We start from the raw sequence: 16,658 nt of genomic DNA on the forward strand, positions 1-16,658 counted from the left end.
ACTGGCTTGCTGCCCAGCAATAGCAACACCATCGTCGAGGGAGTGACGACCTTTGTCATAGCCAGCTCGCTCACAAAGATGCCCAAGTGACGCCGCTGTGGCGAGTCGATTTCACCGAGCCTTCGAATCCAAGCCCGAACGGAGCGAAGAAGCGTCGCCGCGATCACCCAGAGAAGTAGAACTATCTCAAGGAGGGATTTGACGAAATGCTCGACAATAATCGCGGTTCGATTGGCGCTCAGTACCTGCGAGATGCCGAAGCGAACAAAGCCGCTCGGTCCTAGGGCGCTGCGCTGACCACTGCAGCTCAGGAGGATCAAGAGCAATCAGCAATGCAGCCAGAGCTCATGCCGCGAATCTACGGTCCTACGAAGCTCCATATGATGGGCTCTGATCCCGTCGCCGATAAAGATACGACCAGAGGTTGCGTCGATCCAGAGTCTCAACAAGCTGTATGTGTGTGTGTGTGTGTGTGTGTGTGTGTGTGTGTGTGTGTGTGTGTGTGTGTGTGTGTGTGTGTGTGTGTGTGTGTGTGTTTGTGTGTGTGTGTGTGTGTGTGTGTGTGTGCAGACGAGGATCGAAGATTGGTCTGTGTGATCATGTGCCCGAGCAGAGCAAAGCAATGGCAGCGCTCGCAGCCAAGCCGGCCAGAGCCAGACTCAATCCTAAGTTCAGCGCGCCGCCGACGAGAATTGCAGATGTGCACCGTTGAGCCCCGTCACTCCTNNCGAGCTACTTGNTGAGCTGTAATGCAATGCTCGGCACCTTAATGAGTCGCTAAGCGAAATGAGCCGTCCGCTTTTCGACTGCTNTGCTGCGAAACAACAATGGCGCTCTTGCTCGCGGCATCTCTCGCAAGCGTTGCAGCATGTGAAATACTGCCATGCAGGACGACTGACGAGACGGTGTTATGTGAAATGTATTCCAGGCCTGTGGAGGTCTGCGAGCAAGCGGAGGGAATTTTCGACGCCTCATCTTGGCTCCTCTGGTCTGTGCACAGGCACCCTCGCTAAGGATCGTCTTTGAGTGCCATGATGCCCAAGTCACTCGGCAAGCGCTGTCGACTCGAAGCTTCAAGGTCAACGGATCGATTGAGATCCGCAATGCATGCGACTTGCCTCGTTTTACGAGCTGAAAGAGGCCCTGTGATCCGACTCGAGCGTTCCNTGACGCCNCTAGCTNTGAAAATCTTGTTGCGTCCCGCAAAGATGACTCTCGCTCGGTTCAGGATTCCCTTCGTCGTAGATGTGATATGTGAAGAAGATGCTGCGCATACCCGACATTGTCAGTCGCAGAAAGGGTGGGGACCAAGCTATGGAAAGTCATGCGAAGTGGTCTGCCTGCGTCTGCATTGTACTGATCACAGAAAAAGATTGGCATAGGGGGTCGCTGGCCGCTAGTTTGACTAGCAATCGCGCTTTGCTATTTTACCTGACAACGATGACGTGTCAGTCTATATGGCAATCGACACGTGTCAGCAATAAATGCCGGCAGTGGTCGGGCGAGGACAAGGCACAGCACGGTGACCGCCTGAGACCGAGACGGCTGAACGAGGACAGTAGCGTCTCCGTTGTCATGTCGAACCCCTTTGCGGATCCCCAGCGTGGACAGGCCCAGGCGTTGGACTCGAATCCGTTTGAAGATCCCGACGACGAGCGAGGCTACGACCGCGCAGACGGTGAGGACGACAAGCAGACACTCGACGAGGCATCGACCTATGACCTGCCTTACAGTGCAGGCACGCAGACGAGACCTTCGGGCAGTGATACTGCGCGTCGGCTGGAAGAGATCAAGCGTAGAGAGGCAGAGCTGGCCGAACGGGAGTCTCATCTGGAGCAACGGCAAGAGCACATAAGGATACACGGGCGCAACAACTGGCCCTTCTTCTATCCTCTCATCTTTCACGACATAGATCAGGAGATCCCAAAGGAGTCTCGAGCGAGTGCGCCTGAGCATCACCCCCTCGTGCGTGAGCAAGCTGACGCGAACCTGCAGCTGTACTGACGATGTATCGGATCTGGCTCCTTCTCCTCGTCGTCCTCGTTCTCAACCTGGTCGGGTGCATCTTGCTGCTCGTAGCAGGCCAGCCAGACGGTATACACGATCTCATAGGCGCCATAACCTACATCATCTTCATCCCGCCACTGTCCTTCCTGCTGTGGTATCGCGTTCTGTACAACGCGCTCCAGAAGGAATTGTCTGTCTACTATTACGTCTTCTTCTTCGTGCGCATCTGTCCTCTCCCCCCGCTCGGGTCGAGCTGACGATGATCGATCAATCAATCAATCAGTTTGGCGGCTGGCATGCGCTGTTCAGCATCTACATGCTGCTGGGCATCAGAAGCACGGGATCGGCAGGTCTGCTGAACACCATTCTTGCATTGACAGACGTCAAGAGTACGCTCCGTGCCTCTCTCTAGTGAAGCTTCGTCTCGCTGACTCTTCATCCAGTCGTCAGCGGCATATTCGGCGTCCTGGCCACAGCAGGCTGGGCGCTCGAGACAGGCGGAATCGTCTTCGAGTACCTGCGTATCCTGAAGCACCATCGCACAAAAGGCCATTCGATCGACGCTGCCCGAGCAGAGATAGCCGTGCATGGCTTCCGGCGCTACTTCACTCGAGGTTGACATTGCACGCTGGCCGTGCTTGCTCTCTTGCCTACGTCGGGAAGACTTTTGATCGATCAGACTGATTCCAGTACGATGGCTTGATGATATCCTCGTGGACAGTGACGATAGGCCCTGAGGTGACACTTGCAGATTCGGTGGTCATCGACGTACGCAGCAGGAGCGTGCCCTTTCGAAAGATCGGGTCGACTTTGCTGTAATTGATGCCAAACTGGGTAAAGAGCGTCTCGTTCTTGTCGGCAGAGACTGTACCTTGCAGCGCCGCATGAGCCTCTTTGGGGCTTTTGCCACCTTGCTGCACGAGTGCCCAAAATGTAGTGTTGTACAGGTTGTTGATATGTGTGTCAACTTGTCGCCAGTTGAGATAGTCGATGACCTCTGACCGCAGCGGATACTGCACCACTCGTCCGTCGAAGCTTGGCGCGTCATCTTGCTCTTCGAGCGGTGACTGCGGAAAGTAGGATGACCAAAGTCGCACGTAGTAGGATGTGAACATCGACACAAACGTGGTCACGATCTTGCTGCACTGTTCGCTCAGGCTGGGCTCGTCCTGACAACTTGATGCGCACCTTTCGCGTCGGAGAAAGAGTGTTGTCGAGCGAGAGAGCACAAAGCTGTACTCGTCAGATTGCCCGAATGCAGCTACGATCGTCTGACCGGCGTCTGACATCATCAGATTGCGGGCTGAATGGTTCATGAGCCTCAAAGCGGCCAGATCGTTCGGTTTGGTGAAATTGTGTCGCTTGGAGAATTTGTGGAACCCCTTGCCGTCGATGCGGACGACGAGGTAGGTCGAAGGAAGGAGCGTATCGTCACGCTCTGCCAGTCTGACATAGCCATACTGCGAATTGGCCATCCAGCGGAAAGCACTGGAGCGCGCGTTGCATTGACTCCAACGCGCGCCGCCAACGTCGGCGCCATTGGCCTAACGGGCAGCATGGACCTACTCAGCTCAGAAGACGTCTCCCGCTTGATCCCAATCGGCAACGGCAGACAGCTCTACGTGCACGCTACCGGCCCCTACGTGCCCGATGTGCCGCTCGTCTTCATTGTTCCGGGCATGGGAGACTGCTCTGCGACGTGGCTAGCTGTTCATCGTGCCATCAGCTTTGCTCGTGTCTTCAGCTATGACAGAGCAGGACTGGGCAGGAGTCCGGATGTGGACCAAGAGCGAACGATGGATCAGATCCTCGAGGACCTCACGAGCTTACTCAAAGCTGCTCCATTGCCTGGACCGTTTGTCTTTGTCGGGCACAGCTACGGTGGCACGATCCTGCGTGCCCTGTTGGCCAAACAGGACAGTCTCTTTGCAGGCTACGTCGCCGTCGATGCCATTCCCGAGACTTGGCAGCGTCCCTGGCCCAAAGACGATATCATGGCTGTGTGGGCAGATGTAGATTATTTCGAGGTGTCAGGACTGAACTCGGACAACGTCCTCACGCCGGCAGAATGGAAACGTGTACACGAGCTCACAACGAGCGACGAGGATACTCAGAACAGAGAGGACAAGTATAGTATGCCCAGTCACGAAGCTCTCTACAAGCTCGACCAGTTGGGCGGTGCGCCACTGCTCGGGAATCGACCCGTCTGTGTCGTCAAAGGCGATGTCGTGCGCGATTTTCAGAGGATCTGTGATGCCGGCGTCAAGGCCGGCAATGGCACGCCCGAGCAGCAAAAGGTCTTTCAAGACATCGTCGAGCTCTACCGTTCAACAGAGGATGAATTGCACGAGCGGCAGCTCAAGCTCAGTACACGCGGGCACATAATCCGCACGCGTCATTCAGGTCACAATGTACAAGCTACCGAGCCAGAGCCTATCGCACAAGGCATTCGCTGGGTCTTGAGACAGTTGGCCACTTTGTAGACAAGCTGTGATGCACTGGTGTACAACATTCAAGAATGCATAATATGGTATCAAGCGAGTGCCGGATGCGCTTCGTGAGGTTCGAATCCCAGTACGCTCGACTTGAGATGGTGTACCAAGTCGGAATGCGACAACGCGACGGGCTCGCCAGGATTATCGACTGACGATCGACGGGACCTTGTGGGCGTGCTCATATCCCAGTGCTCGAGCTGCTTCGTTCTCAATCTCTCGTCGACATGATCCGGCTGGCGATGCGTCGGGCGTCCGTGTCGATCGTCGGACTGCTGCTCTTCGACAGCATCGGGGAAAGTCTCTGACTCATCTGCTTCGTGTATCGTATCATCTGCCGGCTTGCGAGGATCGGGATCGCTATCGGCTGTCGTGGCGACCGAGCTGCCTGATTCGCTGCGTGTCGGCGAAGAGGACAGAGACGCCTTGCTGTCACGGGACGAGGACCGTTTCTTGAGCTTCTTCCAGGCTGCTTTGACGCCTCGTCCGACATCATCGACCGTATAGACACTGCTCATCTGGCTGTCAGCGCTGCTGTCTCACATCGTTACCGAGACTGACCCAGGTGGGAGCGGTCCACCAGCATACCAGGCGGGAGGCCCATTACTGAATCCGGCCGGACCGACTTGATATGTCTGGGCCCAGGGAGAGCCTGAGCCACCTGTGCGCTGAACGGGACGGCTCGGGGATGGCTGTCTCGGCTGAGGATTGTTGCCTGCCTGAGTGTTGAGCAGGCTCGCGCGGGCAGCGACGCCGAGCGTGATGGAGGAGGCACGCTTCCTGCCTGGTTCGGGCAGAGGGGCAAAGGTGAGACTGGGTGACTTTGCGCTGCTTGGCGAAGTGGAGGACTGCTTTGTGCTGGTCGAGATGAGACTGCTCGACCGTCTCGCCGGTGGACGGCGAGGGCTGCTGGCGCTGCTTGACGAGTTGCTGACCTTCCTGCTCCGTTCGCTGCCACCAAAGAGGGAAGACTCTTTGAGGGACGCCAGTGGGTTCGCAAACCGGGGCGACGGTGTATCCGAGCCAGGGTTGAGCAAGATGGAGCCAGAGCAAGGCGAGAGATTGGCCAGCTTGGCTCGTGCCATTGCATCTCTCCTGGCTGCCGCAGACTCCGGGTCCTCATTCGAAGATATACTCTCATCATCGCCGTCATCTTCTAGCTCCATCTGGCTCGAACTCGGCCTGATATCGACAGGTTTGGCGTGTCCGTTGTGGCTGGCGTAGAGCTCCTTGGCCCCGACAGACAGACTGGGCGCATGACTGTCCAGTACAAGCTTGTCTGTACTGCTCGCCAAGTCTTCGTCGCTCAATGCCATCTCTTGAGGAGGACCTGTCCGCAAAATCTGGGGAAGCGCTTTGGCGACCAAATTAGCTCCGGCTCCGGCTCCGGCGCCGAGGTCGCGTGGCCTGCATACGCCCGCGTGCTGTACAACAAGATCTCGTCTAGGTCTACCCGAACACCTTGCCCATACCACTGTATCGTCGTCAGCCATTGAAGCTGTCCGTCAGTGGCTAGAGCGCACCTCCTGAGTAGCCCAGAGATGACTGTGCCCCCAACGCCACCGAGGCCGCCGAACATGCTGTTGGCAGCCATCCCCGTTGCCCACTTCCTTTTGGCGTCTCGATCGGCATCTGCCCTGCCGTGAGCTCATTCACCTGGACGTATGAGAGCAGCGGCTGACATGAGAATCCGATCGTGTTGGTGACGTTGAAGACGAGTGCGAGGATGACGATGGGGATGAAGGAGATGCTGCTGAACAGTCCACTGCTCGCAGGGGTCAGCGTCGTGCTGTAGCTCGATGGGATGCCTTACATGAACAGCAGAAAGAACCAGACGACCGGGAACTGCGACGGCATTCAGCATACGCGCGGAATGATGTGCTCATAGCGAACAGTATATAGCGCGACCCAGAACATCCTGTGGGGCAAGTCAGCCTGCTTGTCTGCACAGAACGATCAATGTACCTAGAGTCCACGGCATTCGCTGGCTGCGTGGGCTTTGACAGAACGCATCAGTTCGGTGTGAGACGAGCCATGATGAGCGCACATCGCGTGATTCAAAGACCCAGTAGCTCGTGCCATCCTCGTCCTGCGGTCAGTGTGTCAGCGTGAGTGCGAAGGAACCTCAGATGACGTACGACTTGGTTCCAGAAGCGCAGCCCGACGAGGACACGTCCAGACACGTTCTGTAGGAGACGCGCTTGCAGTCAGCAGAAGGGTGCGCGCATGAGAGTGCTCGCTCACCCTGACAGTCCAGAAATCGGCAGATAGCAGGACGACCACCAGCACAGTCTGCAGGCGCTCGAGCTGAGCTTGATCCAGGTTGGTCTGGTCATTGAGCGCACCGAAAAGACATATGAATTGCTGAAGAAGCCGCAGAGCAGGTACGTTGCTACAGCAGCCGAGCGAAATGCAAAGAGGAAGAAGAGCGCTACGGGATGTCTGCATTGCCTCTGGCGATGAGCTTGTCAAAGGTAGCAAGCCAGACGAGCAGCTGACGAGGATTGCTGCCATATGGAAAGCTGCGGGTCTGCACTGCTCTGTGGCTGGGCTGTCGCCAGCCCGCCTGGCTGTAGAGTCCCTGAGGGCTGTATATGGCCCTGCTCGAGGTCCTCGTCTGCTTGGATGGTGCTCATGGATCGGCGGCTGGCGGTGACCGGCCCTGTGGCCTGTGAGCGCGTACCAACTCGTTCCTGTGCGAGCCAGCCGAGCTGCACGAGGAGACCTCCACATCGACCAGGTGCGGCGAGCGGGGCGCACCATTGACTTGCAGCTGACTTCCTAGCCTAGCTCTGCTGTCTCAGTGAAGCCAGCTTGGCAGCTCGGACGAAGACAAGTATCATTTGGCAAAGCCAGGCCTGCCAAGTACGACGACTACCTCATCGGCAGCAGCCTAGCAACGGCATAGCCTGCTCAGCAGACAGTGTTCTACCCTGTCCTCTCCTTACAAGGCTTGATTCGCTCGTCACTCCGATCCAGTCGACAGAGCTCGTCTCCCAGCGGAATCAGCAAGGCACACCGTGAGATGCGCTGAGGTGACACCCTGCGATTCACTCCGAGCATCTCCTGTCATCTCGCTTTGCTCGCTTGCACTCACATCCTCAGGCAACAAGAGGCTTAGATGGTCATCGAAGCCAGGTCGACTCTGACTTGTACCCATGTCGAGCGAGCGAGCGCCTAAATCGTCGTCCTTGCTACCCTCATCTGACCCCAGAACTGTTCCTGCCATCCAGTCACCCTCGAAAAGAGAGCGCACAAAGAGACCGTCTACTTCCGGAACCGCAGCCTTGCGCTCTCAGGATCACCTCGCCTCTGATACTTCGACGCCCCAGTCAGGGTAAGCACTTTGCTCACAAACATCCTCGTCCACCCACCTGACCGCCTCTTGATCTCATAGGGAACAAGCGAGACCGAGCGCAAGATCGCTAGGCAAACGCAGAGCTATCTCGCCCCTCTCCAGCGAACGCTCCCAGCCGATCGTCAACAGCGCCTCGCGAAACTCATCCGCGAACTTGAATCCTAGCCCAGACAAGTCCGTGGGTCAGGAAGAGCCTCCGACGCCTCGCAGGACACGCTCTGGCAAGACAGTGCCCTACAGATCGCCGAAACTATCCACGACTCCCGTCAACGGCAAGCGAACCAAGCTCGAGGAGTCTACAGGAACGCCGGTAGCTGCTCCTTCATCTGTCTCCACCAAACCCGACAAAGCTCGCTCCTCAGCTCATCTAAGGGCGGTCGAGAATATAGCAACCGCTAGAGCGCGAGTTGCCACGCCAGCCGCGCCTGTCGCTCGAATCCGGGCGCGACTACCGAGCCGCTCGATTTCTCCCGAGACAAGCACAGGTGCCAAGGCGACACGGAGAATCGTGCGAAAGACGAGCAAGCCTCGCAGCGCTTCCAAACTCGGCATGGCCCGAGGTGGCGGAAGGGCTGCACGACAGCGCAGAGCGGCCGAAGAGCTCATGCTTGCCGAGGCAGCAGAAGCTCAGGCCGGCCATGAAGCCGTCCATGCGAGCCTCGAGACCGGCGCAGAGGAAGCTGCTATGCGCTCCGCTCTCGGTGTCGAAGCAGACGAGCCGCTCATAGGCCATATTGACAGCCTAGCTGCGGACCCACTCAACGAGTCCGGCGGGCTCTTTCCCGAGGGAGAAGATGAGGATGACGAGATGATGATCCACGACGAAGACGATGAAGGCGAAGGCTTCGAAGAAGAGCAAGACGATGAAGATGAAGATGGCATCCATCACGACGACGAGGATGACAATGACTACGGTGGCGATGGCTACGAGGATGAGATGATGGAGGAAGAGCTCGCATTTGCAGAGGCTCTCGAGCGCGCTGCTGCTGTCGCTGCTTCCTCGTCCACCGTCACGCCTGCTAACGCTGCTGCGCCGACAACAGCCGCAAGTGCGCCACCTGCAAGCTCGTCTACTGGTACAACTCTGCAGGATCCATATGCCGATGCGGCAGCAGCATTTGGCACAGGAGCCATGGGTCTTTTCGGCCTCAGACGCTACGGCGGCCACAACGTCGAGAGCCCGCAAAAGTTCAAGACTATCTTGACAGACCTGCGCAACAAGCACAACGCTAACGTCCGTCTCATCGCCCTACAGGAGCTCAGCGAGCTGCTCAGCATCAGTACAGAGGACACGCTCGCTGGATACTTTTCGCCCGAGCAATATACCAAAGAGCTCGTCGCCATACTTCGCAACGGCGGCGGCGCACAGCATGGCGATCCAGAATTCGGTACTTCAGACGAGGGAGGAGCGTCCGAAGAAGGGAACGTCGAGATGATGCTGCTCGCTTGTCGCTGTCTTGCAAATCTTATGGAAGCTCTGCCCGGCTCGGCTCATTCGGTCGTTTACAATGGCGCTGTCCCAGTCCTGTGTGCAAAGCTTCTCGAGATACAATTTATCGACCTGGCAGAGCAAACGTTGAGCACACTCGAGAAGATCTCGCAAGAGATGCCCTCGTCTATCGTCCGTGAAGGCGGTCTGTCTGCATTATTGACGTACCTCGACTTTTTCTCGACCAACGTGCAGCGTACTGCGTTGACGACAGTTGCTAATTCTTGTCGTTCCGTCTCGCCGGACCATTTTGAGATGACCAGGGACGCGCTCCCCGTGCTTCGCAACGTGCTTGGCTACTCAGATCAGCGGGTCGTGGAGCAAGCTTGTCTGGCCGTCACGCGTATAGTCGATTCGTATCGAGCACAACCCGACAAGCTGGAAAAGCTGCTGACGTCAGAGACGCTGGACGCAGTCCTCAATCTACTGCATCCTGGTGGCAGCAGCGTCATTGGACCCAGCACCTACACCTCACTGCTTCGTATGCTTGGCCTTGCCTGCAAAGTCAGCCCGATTGTTGCCATCGATCTCATCGAGAAGAACGTCACAGAGGCGGTCTATCAGATACTGACAGGCAGTTCCGCGCCGCCGGCTGGACAGGAAGGCGATGGTCTGCAGACCAGGATTGCGAGCGGAGACATGGCAGTTCTGCAAAGCCTCGTGCAACGTCCTAAAGAGCAGATACAAGAGACGCTCTTCCTCGTTTCCGAATTGATGCCTGCACTACCCAAAGGTATGTTGCGCCTATATGAATGACTGTCGTGTCTAAAGAAGAGCAGATGGCATTTTTGACAATAAGCGATACACGCGCGAAGCACCTAACAAATTGACAGCGTCCTTAGCTATTGCTAAGCCTGAAGAAGCCACGGACGACCCATTGGACGCTCATGTGAGCTCCATAATATCCGCATCGCCGACTCGAAGCGCTGCATCGCAAATGCTAGCATCAAGTCCCGCGCGTGATTCGGCACCGGTAGACGTCAAAAGTGAAGGAGGCACACCTGATCCGAGTCAATCCTTGGCAGAACCTTTGTCTGGTTCTACGTCTAGAACTTTACTGCGCGCCACCATGACTGCCAGCCCTCGCAGCTCGCAAGTACGTGACAGTGAGAAAGAAGCTGCAAACAAGAAGCGGGTGGCAATACTGACCACCGGCTCGCCCGCGCGCCTCTCACACATCAAGCGATTCTATGCTCTCATGTTACCGACACTGATTGAGGTCTATTCTGCCAGCGTGAGTGCAGCAGTGCGGAGCAAGACTGTGCTCGGGATGCTCAAAGCTTTGCAATTCTGCAACGACGATCATCTTGCCGGCATCATGGACTCGGTGCCCATGGCTGGCTTTCTCGCCTCGGTGCTATCCACGCGAGATCAGATCAGTCTCGTCATGAATGCGCTACAAATGGTTGAGATCCTTCTGCTCAAGCTGCAGGATACGTACCAGTATCATTTCAGGCGAGAAGGTGTGATGCACGAAATCATGCGCATCTCCAAAGAACCCTTGTTGTCACCTTTACATGGTGAGAAAGGGCCGGGCGAGCTCGCAGTGCCACCAACGGCCGCAAGCCAGGCTCACAAGCTGCTCAGCAAGATGGATGACTCTCAGGCCGACTTTCTTCGGCCCCCGAACAAAGATCGCTCGGGTGGGCTAGGTCGCGCCCTCAAGCAATCCGCCGGTGACTCGGGACAGACAACGCCGAAGCTTCTGCCACACGAGGAGCTTGCCAGAGATGCCATCACACTGCGAGCGCGACATCTCATCGAGCGTTTTGGCGAAGTCTCGGGCGACTCGGTAGACAAAGCCGACTCCAAATTGCAAGCGATTCGCGATTTGGTCGAGCGTCTCGATATGGCGTCAGCCGAAGAGGGGCCTGAAAGAGCCAAACATGTCCTCGATGCCATCACGAGCCTGTTCTCTGAATCGAGCGGCTCGATTTCGAGCTTTGAGCTGCTGGAAAGTGGGTTGATCGACGGTCTGCTCCGCTTCGCAAGCGATGGCAGGACTGAAGACGGTAAGCCGCACCCGATTGTAGCCATGTCTGCTCATGCAAGCCGAATAGGGATGGCTCGACGGCATAAGCTTCTACTGACATCTCTTAGGTCCTCAAAGGGAGGTGCTCAGACGCCTATGTCAGCTCTCGTGCACCGTTTGCAGGATGCACTCAGTCGACTTGAGGACTTCGATGTCATCACTGCGCCAAGTCCTAATAGCGAAGCCTCTCGCAGTGTCAGTTCTGCGAGGCTACTGGCCAAGCAGCTGCGATTAAAGCTCGTTGCGGAAGACGAGACTAACATTCCGCGCTCTTGCTCCAATGTGGTCGTCTCCATACACGCTATCGCGACGTTCCAGGCATTCAATGACTATCTCAGGCCGCGAATAATAGCTGCCAATAATACGAGCAACGATCGGGGCAGCTCGAGCGCTGGATCCAGGCTCGCAGGAGCTATGGCTGCTTTGATAGGATCCGCAGGCGCTCCGCACGCAACCGATGCTGTTGCGCCGAAGCTCAAGTCGCCTACAAGCCCGTCAATACCGAGTACGAGCGCGGGTACGAGCAAGTCATCGCCTGCAAATGGTGGTACGACGTTATCATCACGCCGACGCAGTGATCGTCTCAGCGCAAAAGGCAGCAAAGGCTCGGCGGACGATCTGGCCGAACTCGCTGCGAATGACGCCGAAGTGCCTTGTGAAGCTGCGCGCAGCACCAAAGATGTGCCTGCGCCGCTCGCACCTGCAGCGCGCGCTCCCAGCAATCTTCTTGAAGGCGAAATCCAAACGTCTGAGCCTGTGACTGATGAGAGGCCGGTCAGTCTGCAGGTTGCATCCGATGGTAGCAAGATCGAAGCTTCAACGCCAGACGGAACCCGAGTGTCGACACCAAAGGTCAAAGCGGATGCGAATTCCGGCAAGCCGCCAACGCCCCACGGACGTGGTTCGTATGCAGCAATCGTCAAGACGGATTCTTCCGATTGGCATCTTGAGTTCACGCTGGCAGGCAAGAAGATCTCCTTCGAAACGACTATATTTGGAGCCGTACATCAGCATGAGCTGTCGAAAGGCGCAGACGCTAGTCCGGATATGTGGCAGAGCGTTCACACTGTACGCTTCAAGAAGGTACCTGGTCCCTCGACGCTGCCACGTGAAGCCACTCCGAGCAGTGGCATCAAGACTTTTGGCTTGCCAACCAGCATAGACAGCGGTAGACAGCATAGCAAGGTTCTCCAACTCTTGCGTATCCTGCATTCTATCAACTTCGAGACCGGCGATGATATAGATGCGACCCTTGCGCCACCTTTACCAGCATCCGGGTTCGTTAACAATAAGCTATCCGCGAAGCTCAATCGTCAACTCGAAGAGCCGATGATCGTCGCGTCTCAGTGTCTGCCCAGCTGGGTCGAAGAGCTGCCTGTCTTCGCGCCCTTCCTGTTCCCCTTCGAGACTCGGGTACGACTGCTTCGCAATACAAGCTTTGGCTATGCACGACTTTTGAACGAATGGCTCAGTGCCCCGCGTACTGATGGGGGCCGTCGCGATGACAGTCTCAGCTTCCTGGGTCGACTGCAACGGCAGAAGGTCCGAATCTCTCGCGCCAGATTGCTCGAATCTGCTGTCAAAGTCTTTGAGCTCTATGGCGGCTCTCGGGCGATGCTAGAAGTCGAATACTTTGAGGAAGTTGGCACTGGCCTTGGCCCGACGCTAGAGTTCTTCAGCCTGGTCTCGAAGGAATTCGCGCGCTCCGATCTCAAGTTATGGCGCGAAGGCGACGTCGGCAGCATTTCAGCCTATGTCTACAACCTCAGTGGTCTTTTCCCTGCCCCTCTGAGCTCTCAAGAGGCGGAGACAGAGGCGGGTCGCAAACGACTCGCCATGTTCACCGTGCTTGGTCAGTTTGTGGCCAAGGGTCTCATGGATTCTCGCATACTCGATTTGTCGTTCTCTCGTAGCTTCTCGCGTCTGGTGCAAGGCGAAAGATTACCAGAGACGATCAGCTCGGTAAAGAGCATCGATCGCGCTCTTGGCAATTCTTTGACGGACCTTCAGGCCTATGCGGACGCCAAGACCGCGGTCAAAGCGCGCGAGCTCGGGCAGGAAGCAGAGAGAGAGGCTATGTACGATATTCGTGTGCGCGACGCTCGCGTCGAGGATCTCGCTCTTGACTTCACACTGCCCGGTTACGGCTACGACCTCAAGGAGAATGGTTCCGATTGCGCAGTCGACATCGAGAACGTGGAGGAATACATTCGTCTAGTCATTCAGGCGACTGTATCAACAGGTATTGCGGCACAAGTGTGCGCCTTCAGGGATGGCTTCAGCACTGTCTTTCCCATACAAGACATGAACTGCTTCACGCCAGACGAACTCGTGCACATCTGCGGCTCAGCAGAAGAAGACTGGTCTATGAAGACCCTCACCGATGGGATACGCGCGGACCATGGCTTCAACATGGACAGCTCAACCATCCGGAACTTCCTGACCATTCTGACTGCCTACGACGCCAGCGAACGACGAGATTTCCTGCAGTTCATGACAGGCTCATCCAAGCTACCCATCGGCGGTAAGTCCCCCTCTGAGCAGTCAAGGTCGTCACTGATCTGTGCTTCAGGCTTCCGAGCGCTCACGCCGGCTTTGACGGTAGTGCGCAAACCGGCGGAAGCACCGCTGACATCTGATCAGTATCTGCCGAGCGTGATGACATGCGTAAGTTGCCCATCTTGCTTCGCCATGCAATCGCTGATCGACTCCAATCGCAGCAAAACTATCTCAAGCTGCCGGCGTACAGCTCACTCGAAATCATGAGCGAGCGTCTTCACACCGCCATCAAAGAGGGTAGCGGAGCTTTCCATCTATCATGACGCGCCTGCGAGTGGATGATACACAATGTGACATTGTAGAAAGATTGCAAATCGTTCGGCCAAGTCACACGACTCCTGAGGAATCAGTCCGGAGCATCGATGGCAGGTTTCTCTCCATTCAAGGCTGCAATGCGTCGGTAATACATGCCAAGGTGTAGATATGTAGATATGACACTGCCGGCATTTATTGCTGACACGTGTCGATTGCCATATAGACTGACACGTCATCGTTGTCAGGTAAAATAGCAAAGCGCGATTGCTAGTCAAACTAGCGGCCAGCGACCCCCTTTGCCAATCTTTTTCTGATCAGTACAATGCAGATGCAGGCAGATGACTTCGCATGACTCTACATAGCTTGGTCTCCACCCTTTCTGCGACTGACAATGTCGGGTATGCGCAGCATCTTCTTCACATATCACATCTACGACGAAGGGAATCCTGAACCGAGCGAGAGTCATCTTTGCGGGACGCACCAAGATTTTCAGAGCTAGCGGCGTCAGGGAACGCTCGAGTCGGATCACAGGGCCTGTTTCAGCTCGTAAAACAAGGCAAGTCGCATGCATTGCGCATCTCATCCGATCCGCTGACCTTGAAGCTTCGAGTCGACAGCGCTTGCCGAGTGACTTGGGCATCACGGCACTCTCAGCGACGATTCTTAGCGAGGGTGCCTTTGCACAGACCAGAGGAGACAAGATGAGGCGTCAAAAATTCCCTCCGCTTGCTCGCAGACTTCCACAGGCACGGGATACATTTCACATAAGACCGTCTCGTCAGTCGTCCTGCATGGCAGTATTTCACATGCTGCAACTCTTGCGAGAGATGACGCGAGCAAGAGCGCCATTGTTGTTTCGCAGCACAGCAGTCGAAANGCGGACGGCTCNTTTCGCTTAGCGACTCAGTAAGGTGCCGAGCATTGCATTACAGCTCAACAAGTAGCTCGGTAGGAGTGACGGGGCTCAACGATGCACATCTGCAATTCTCGTCGGCGGCGCGCTGAACTTAGAATTGAGTCTGGCTCTGGCCGGCTTGGCTGCGAGCACTGCCATTGCTTTGCTCTGCACGGGCACATGATCAGACAGACCAATCTTCGATCCTCGTCTGCACACACACACACACACACACACACACACACACACACACATACACACACACACACACACGCACATAGCTTGTTGAGACTCTGGATCGACGCAACCTCTGGTCTTATCTTTCTCGGCGACGGGATCAGAGCCCATCATATGGAGCTTCGTAGGACCGTAGATTCGCGGCATGAGCTCTGGCTGCATTGCTGATTATTCTTGATCCTCCTGAGCTGCAGTGGTCAGCGCAGCGCCCTCGGACCGAGCGGCTTTGTTCGCTTCGGCATCTCGCAGGTACTGAGCGCCAATCGAACCGCGATTATTGTCGAGCATTTCGTCAAATCCCTCCTTGAGATGGATCTACTTCTCTGAGTNATCGCGGCGACGCTTCTTCGCTCCGTTCGGGCTTGGATTCGAAGGCTCGGTGAAATCGACTCGCCACAGCGGCGTCACTTGGGCATCTTTGTGAGCGAGCTGGCTATGACAAAGGTCGTCACTCCCTCGACGATGGTGTTGCTATTGCTGGGCAGCAAGCCAGTCTTATTCGCATAGTCGGGCCTGTCGTCGTCGCGTGCTGGCTCAAAAATCAAGCTTGCCGCTGCCTCTGACGGTGCCCTTCCCAGCAGCTTTGCCATGTGTGAGGCCTGTAGATATGCCTGAAGTGCCTAACATCAACGAACATTGTACGGCCGCTCCAGCTGTCCTCTGCCAGCAGCGGGGTGCAATACTTCGTCTTCGTCGGCAGCTTCATTCTGTGCTGGCTGTTTTGTATCGCCGATCTGACCCGTCAATCTAACTGGATTCTTTTCTCACAGCATGCCGATGACAATCCAATCGCCTTCGATGGGCNGATCGAGATAGCCGGCACGGCCGGGCGCTTCACGCGCCATCGAGTAGATCCGCCGTAGGAGGAGTAGAACCGGTCTTGGAGACGCTCCTCGAGCTCTGCATGGGCGAGTATGCGGTCCCGCAGTCTGGTTCCAGATTCGGGCTCAATCTGCTGGTAGTCTTAACCGTCTGGAATCGTCTGGACGCTGCGTATGAGGTATAGGACACGGCTCGAGATCTGTGAAAACTGTTGATCCGTCATCGCGCAGACGTGCTGATACAGGCGAGCATGACTAAGACGGCAGACGGTCTGTGTGCGTGACACGCCACGTGCTCGCATGAGGCTGCTCGTCTGCCTGAGGTATACGCGGAAGCCTCCTCGCNGCCGATTTGCCAGAAGACGTCGGACGAGGTGCANTGCNTCNGATTTCCTGATGCTGTNAATGAGCATGCGCCTTTATAGATGCAGCCAAGAACGAGGATGCGGCTGGATTGTATCGCGTTGAGCACACTGCAGGAGGAAGAGNAGGGCAAGCGACGCACGCTTGTCA

At 56.3% G+C, this 16,658-nt stretch overlaps 11 protein-coding genes across 11 annotated transcripts; 6 read left to right on the top strand and 5 right to left on the bottom strand.

The window, feature by feature from the left end:
• The first annotated feature begins 92 nt into the window (after nt 1–92).
• L969DRAFT_90887 (uncharacterized protein) lies at nt 93–990 on the top strand. The gene is made up of 2 exons (XM_014709617.1): nt 93–452; nt 611–990. The coding sequence occupies exons 1-2, from the start codon at nt 333–335 to the stop codon at nt 710–712; spliced, it is 222 nt and encodes a 73-aa protein (XP_014565103.1). The 5' UTR covers nt 93–332; the 3' UTR covers nt 713–990.
• L969DRAFT_90889 (uncharacterized protein) lies at nt 323–1,263 on the top strand (the record flags this gene model as incomplete). The annotated part of the gene is made up of 2 exons (XM_014709618.1): nt 323–452; nt 558–1,263. A coding segment is annotated over exon 2 (232 nt), but the record flags the coding sequence as incomplete, so codon positions are not given.
• On the top strand, nt 832–1,392 carry L969DRAFT_90893 (uncharacterized protein). The gene has a single exon (XM_014709619.1). It carries the CDS (start codon nt 1,035–1,037, stop codon nt 1,380–1,382), a length of 348 nt encoding a protein of 115 aa, XP_014565105.1. The 5' UTR covers nt 832–1,034; the 3' UTR covers nt 1,383–1,392.
• A 48-nt stretch (nt 1,393–1,440) lies between these two features.
• On the top strand, nt 1,441–2,626 carry L969DRAFT_54729 (uncharacterized protein; the record flags this gene model as incomplete). Its single annotated transcript, XM_014709620.1, has 4 exons — nt 1,441–1,942; nt 1,996–2,225; nt 2,291–2,396; nt 2,451–2,626. 4 exons carry the CDS (start codon nt 1,441–1,443, stop codon nt 2,624–2,626), a joined length of 1,014 nt encoding a protein of 337 aa, XP_014565106.1.
• Nucleotides 2,627–2,657: 31 nt separating this feature from the next.
• Nucleotides 2,658–3,482, bottom strand: L969DRAFT_20282 (uncharacterized protein; the record flags this gene model as incomplete). The annotated part of the gene is made up of 2 exons (XM_014709505.1): nt 2,658–3,147; nt 3,196–3,482. 2 exons carry the CDS (start codon nt 3,480–3,482, stop codon nt 2,658–2,660), a joined length of 777 nt encoding a protein of 258 aa, XP_014564991.1.
• Nucleotides 3,483–3,563: 81 nt separating this feature from the next.
• On the top strand, nt 3,564–4,490 carry L969DRAFT_20283 (uncharacterized protein; the record flags this gene model as incomplete). The annotated part of the gene is made up of 1 exon (XM_014709506.1): nt 3,564–4,490. One exon carries the CDS (start codon nt 3,564–3,566, stop codon nt 4,488–4,490), a length of 927 nt encoding a protein of 308 aa, XP_014564992.1.
• Nucleotides 4,491–4,540: 50 nt separating this feature from the next.
• On the bottom strand, nt 4,541–7,135 carry L969DRAFT_54986 (uncharacterized protein; the record flags this gene model as incomplete). Its single annotated transcript, XM_014709621.1, has 13 exons — nt 4,541–5,009; nt 5,061–5,906; nt 5,953–5,973; nt 6,023–6,131; nt 6,182–6,264; nt 6,313–6,344; nt 6,393–6,417; nt 6,465–6,496; nt 6,547–6,588; nt 6,638–6,685; nt 6,744–6,791; nt 6,845–6,941; nt 6,999–7,135. 13 exons carry the CDS (start codon nt 7,133–7,135, stop codon nt 4,541–4,543), a joined length of 1,989 nt encoding a protein of 662 aa, XP_014565107.1.
• Nucleotides 7,136–7,200: 65 nt separating this feature from the next.
• On the top strand, nt 7,201–14,405 carry L969DRAFT_67603 (uncharacterized protein). The gene is made up of 8 exons (XM_014709622.1): nt 7,201–7,239; nt 7,290–7,836; nt 7,897–10,079; nt 10,126–11,358; nt 11,407–13,902; nt 13,951–14,045; nt 14,099–14,302; nt 14,359–14,405. The coding sequence occupies exons 2-7, from the start codon at nt 7,658–7,660 to the stop codon at nt 14,198–14,200; spliced, it is 6,288 nt and encodes a 2,095-aa protein (XP_014565108.1). The 5' UTR covers nt 7,201–7,239; nt 7,290–7,657; the 3' UTR covers nt 14,201–14,302; nt 14,359–14,405.
• Nucleotides 14,406–14,662: 257 nt separating this feature from the next.
• L969DRAFT_90901 (uncharacterized protein) lies at nt 14,663–15,162 on the bottom strand. The gene is made up of 2 exons (XM_014709623.1): nt 14,810–15,162; nt 14,663–14,748 (listed from the first exon to the last, which is right to left on the bottom strand). Exon 1 carries the CDS (start codon nt 15,039–15,041, stop codon nt 14,856–14,858), a length of 186 nt encoding a protein of 61 aa, XP_014565109.1. The 5' UTR covers nt 15,042–15,162; the 3' UTR covers nt 14,663–14,748; nt 14,810–14,855.
• On the bottom strand, nt 14,879–15,486 carry L969DRAFT_90905 (uncharacterized protein; the record flags this gene model as incomplete). Its single annotated transcript, XM_014709624.1, has 3 exons — nt 14,879–15,178; nt 15,200–15,255; nt 15,361–15,486. 3 exons carry the CDS (start codon nt 15,484–15,486, stop codon nt 15,157–15,159), a joined length of 204 nt encoding a protein of 67 aa, XP_014565110.1. The 3' UTR covers nt 14,879–15,156.
• Nucleotides 15,487–15,675: 189 nt separating this feature from the next.
• Nucleotides 15,676–16,215, bottom strand: L969DRAFT_262420 (uncharacterized protein). The gene has a single exon (XM_014709625.1). The coding sequence runs from the start codon at nt 16,028–16,030 to the stop codon at nt 15,866–15,868; it is 165 nt and encodes a 54-aa protein (XP_014565111.1). The 5' UTR covers nt 16,031–16,215; the 3' UTR covers nt 15,676–15,865.
• Between the last annotated feature and the right edge of the window lie 443 nt (nt 16,216–16,658).

The sequence above is a fragment of the Mixia osmundae genome, assembly GCF_000708205.1.
Source record: "Mixia osmundae IAM 14324 unplaced genomic scaffold scaffold_14, whole genome shotgun sequence".
In the NCBI taxonomy this organism is placed as follows: domain Eukaryota; kingdom Fungi; phylum Basidiomycota; class Mixiomycetes; order Mixiales; family Mixiaceae; genus Mixia; species Mixia osmundae.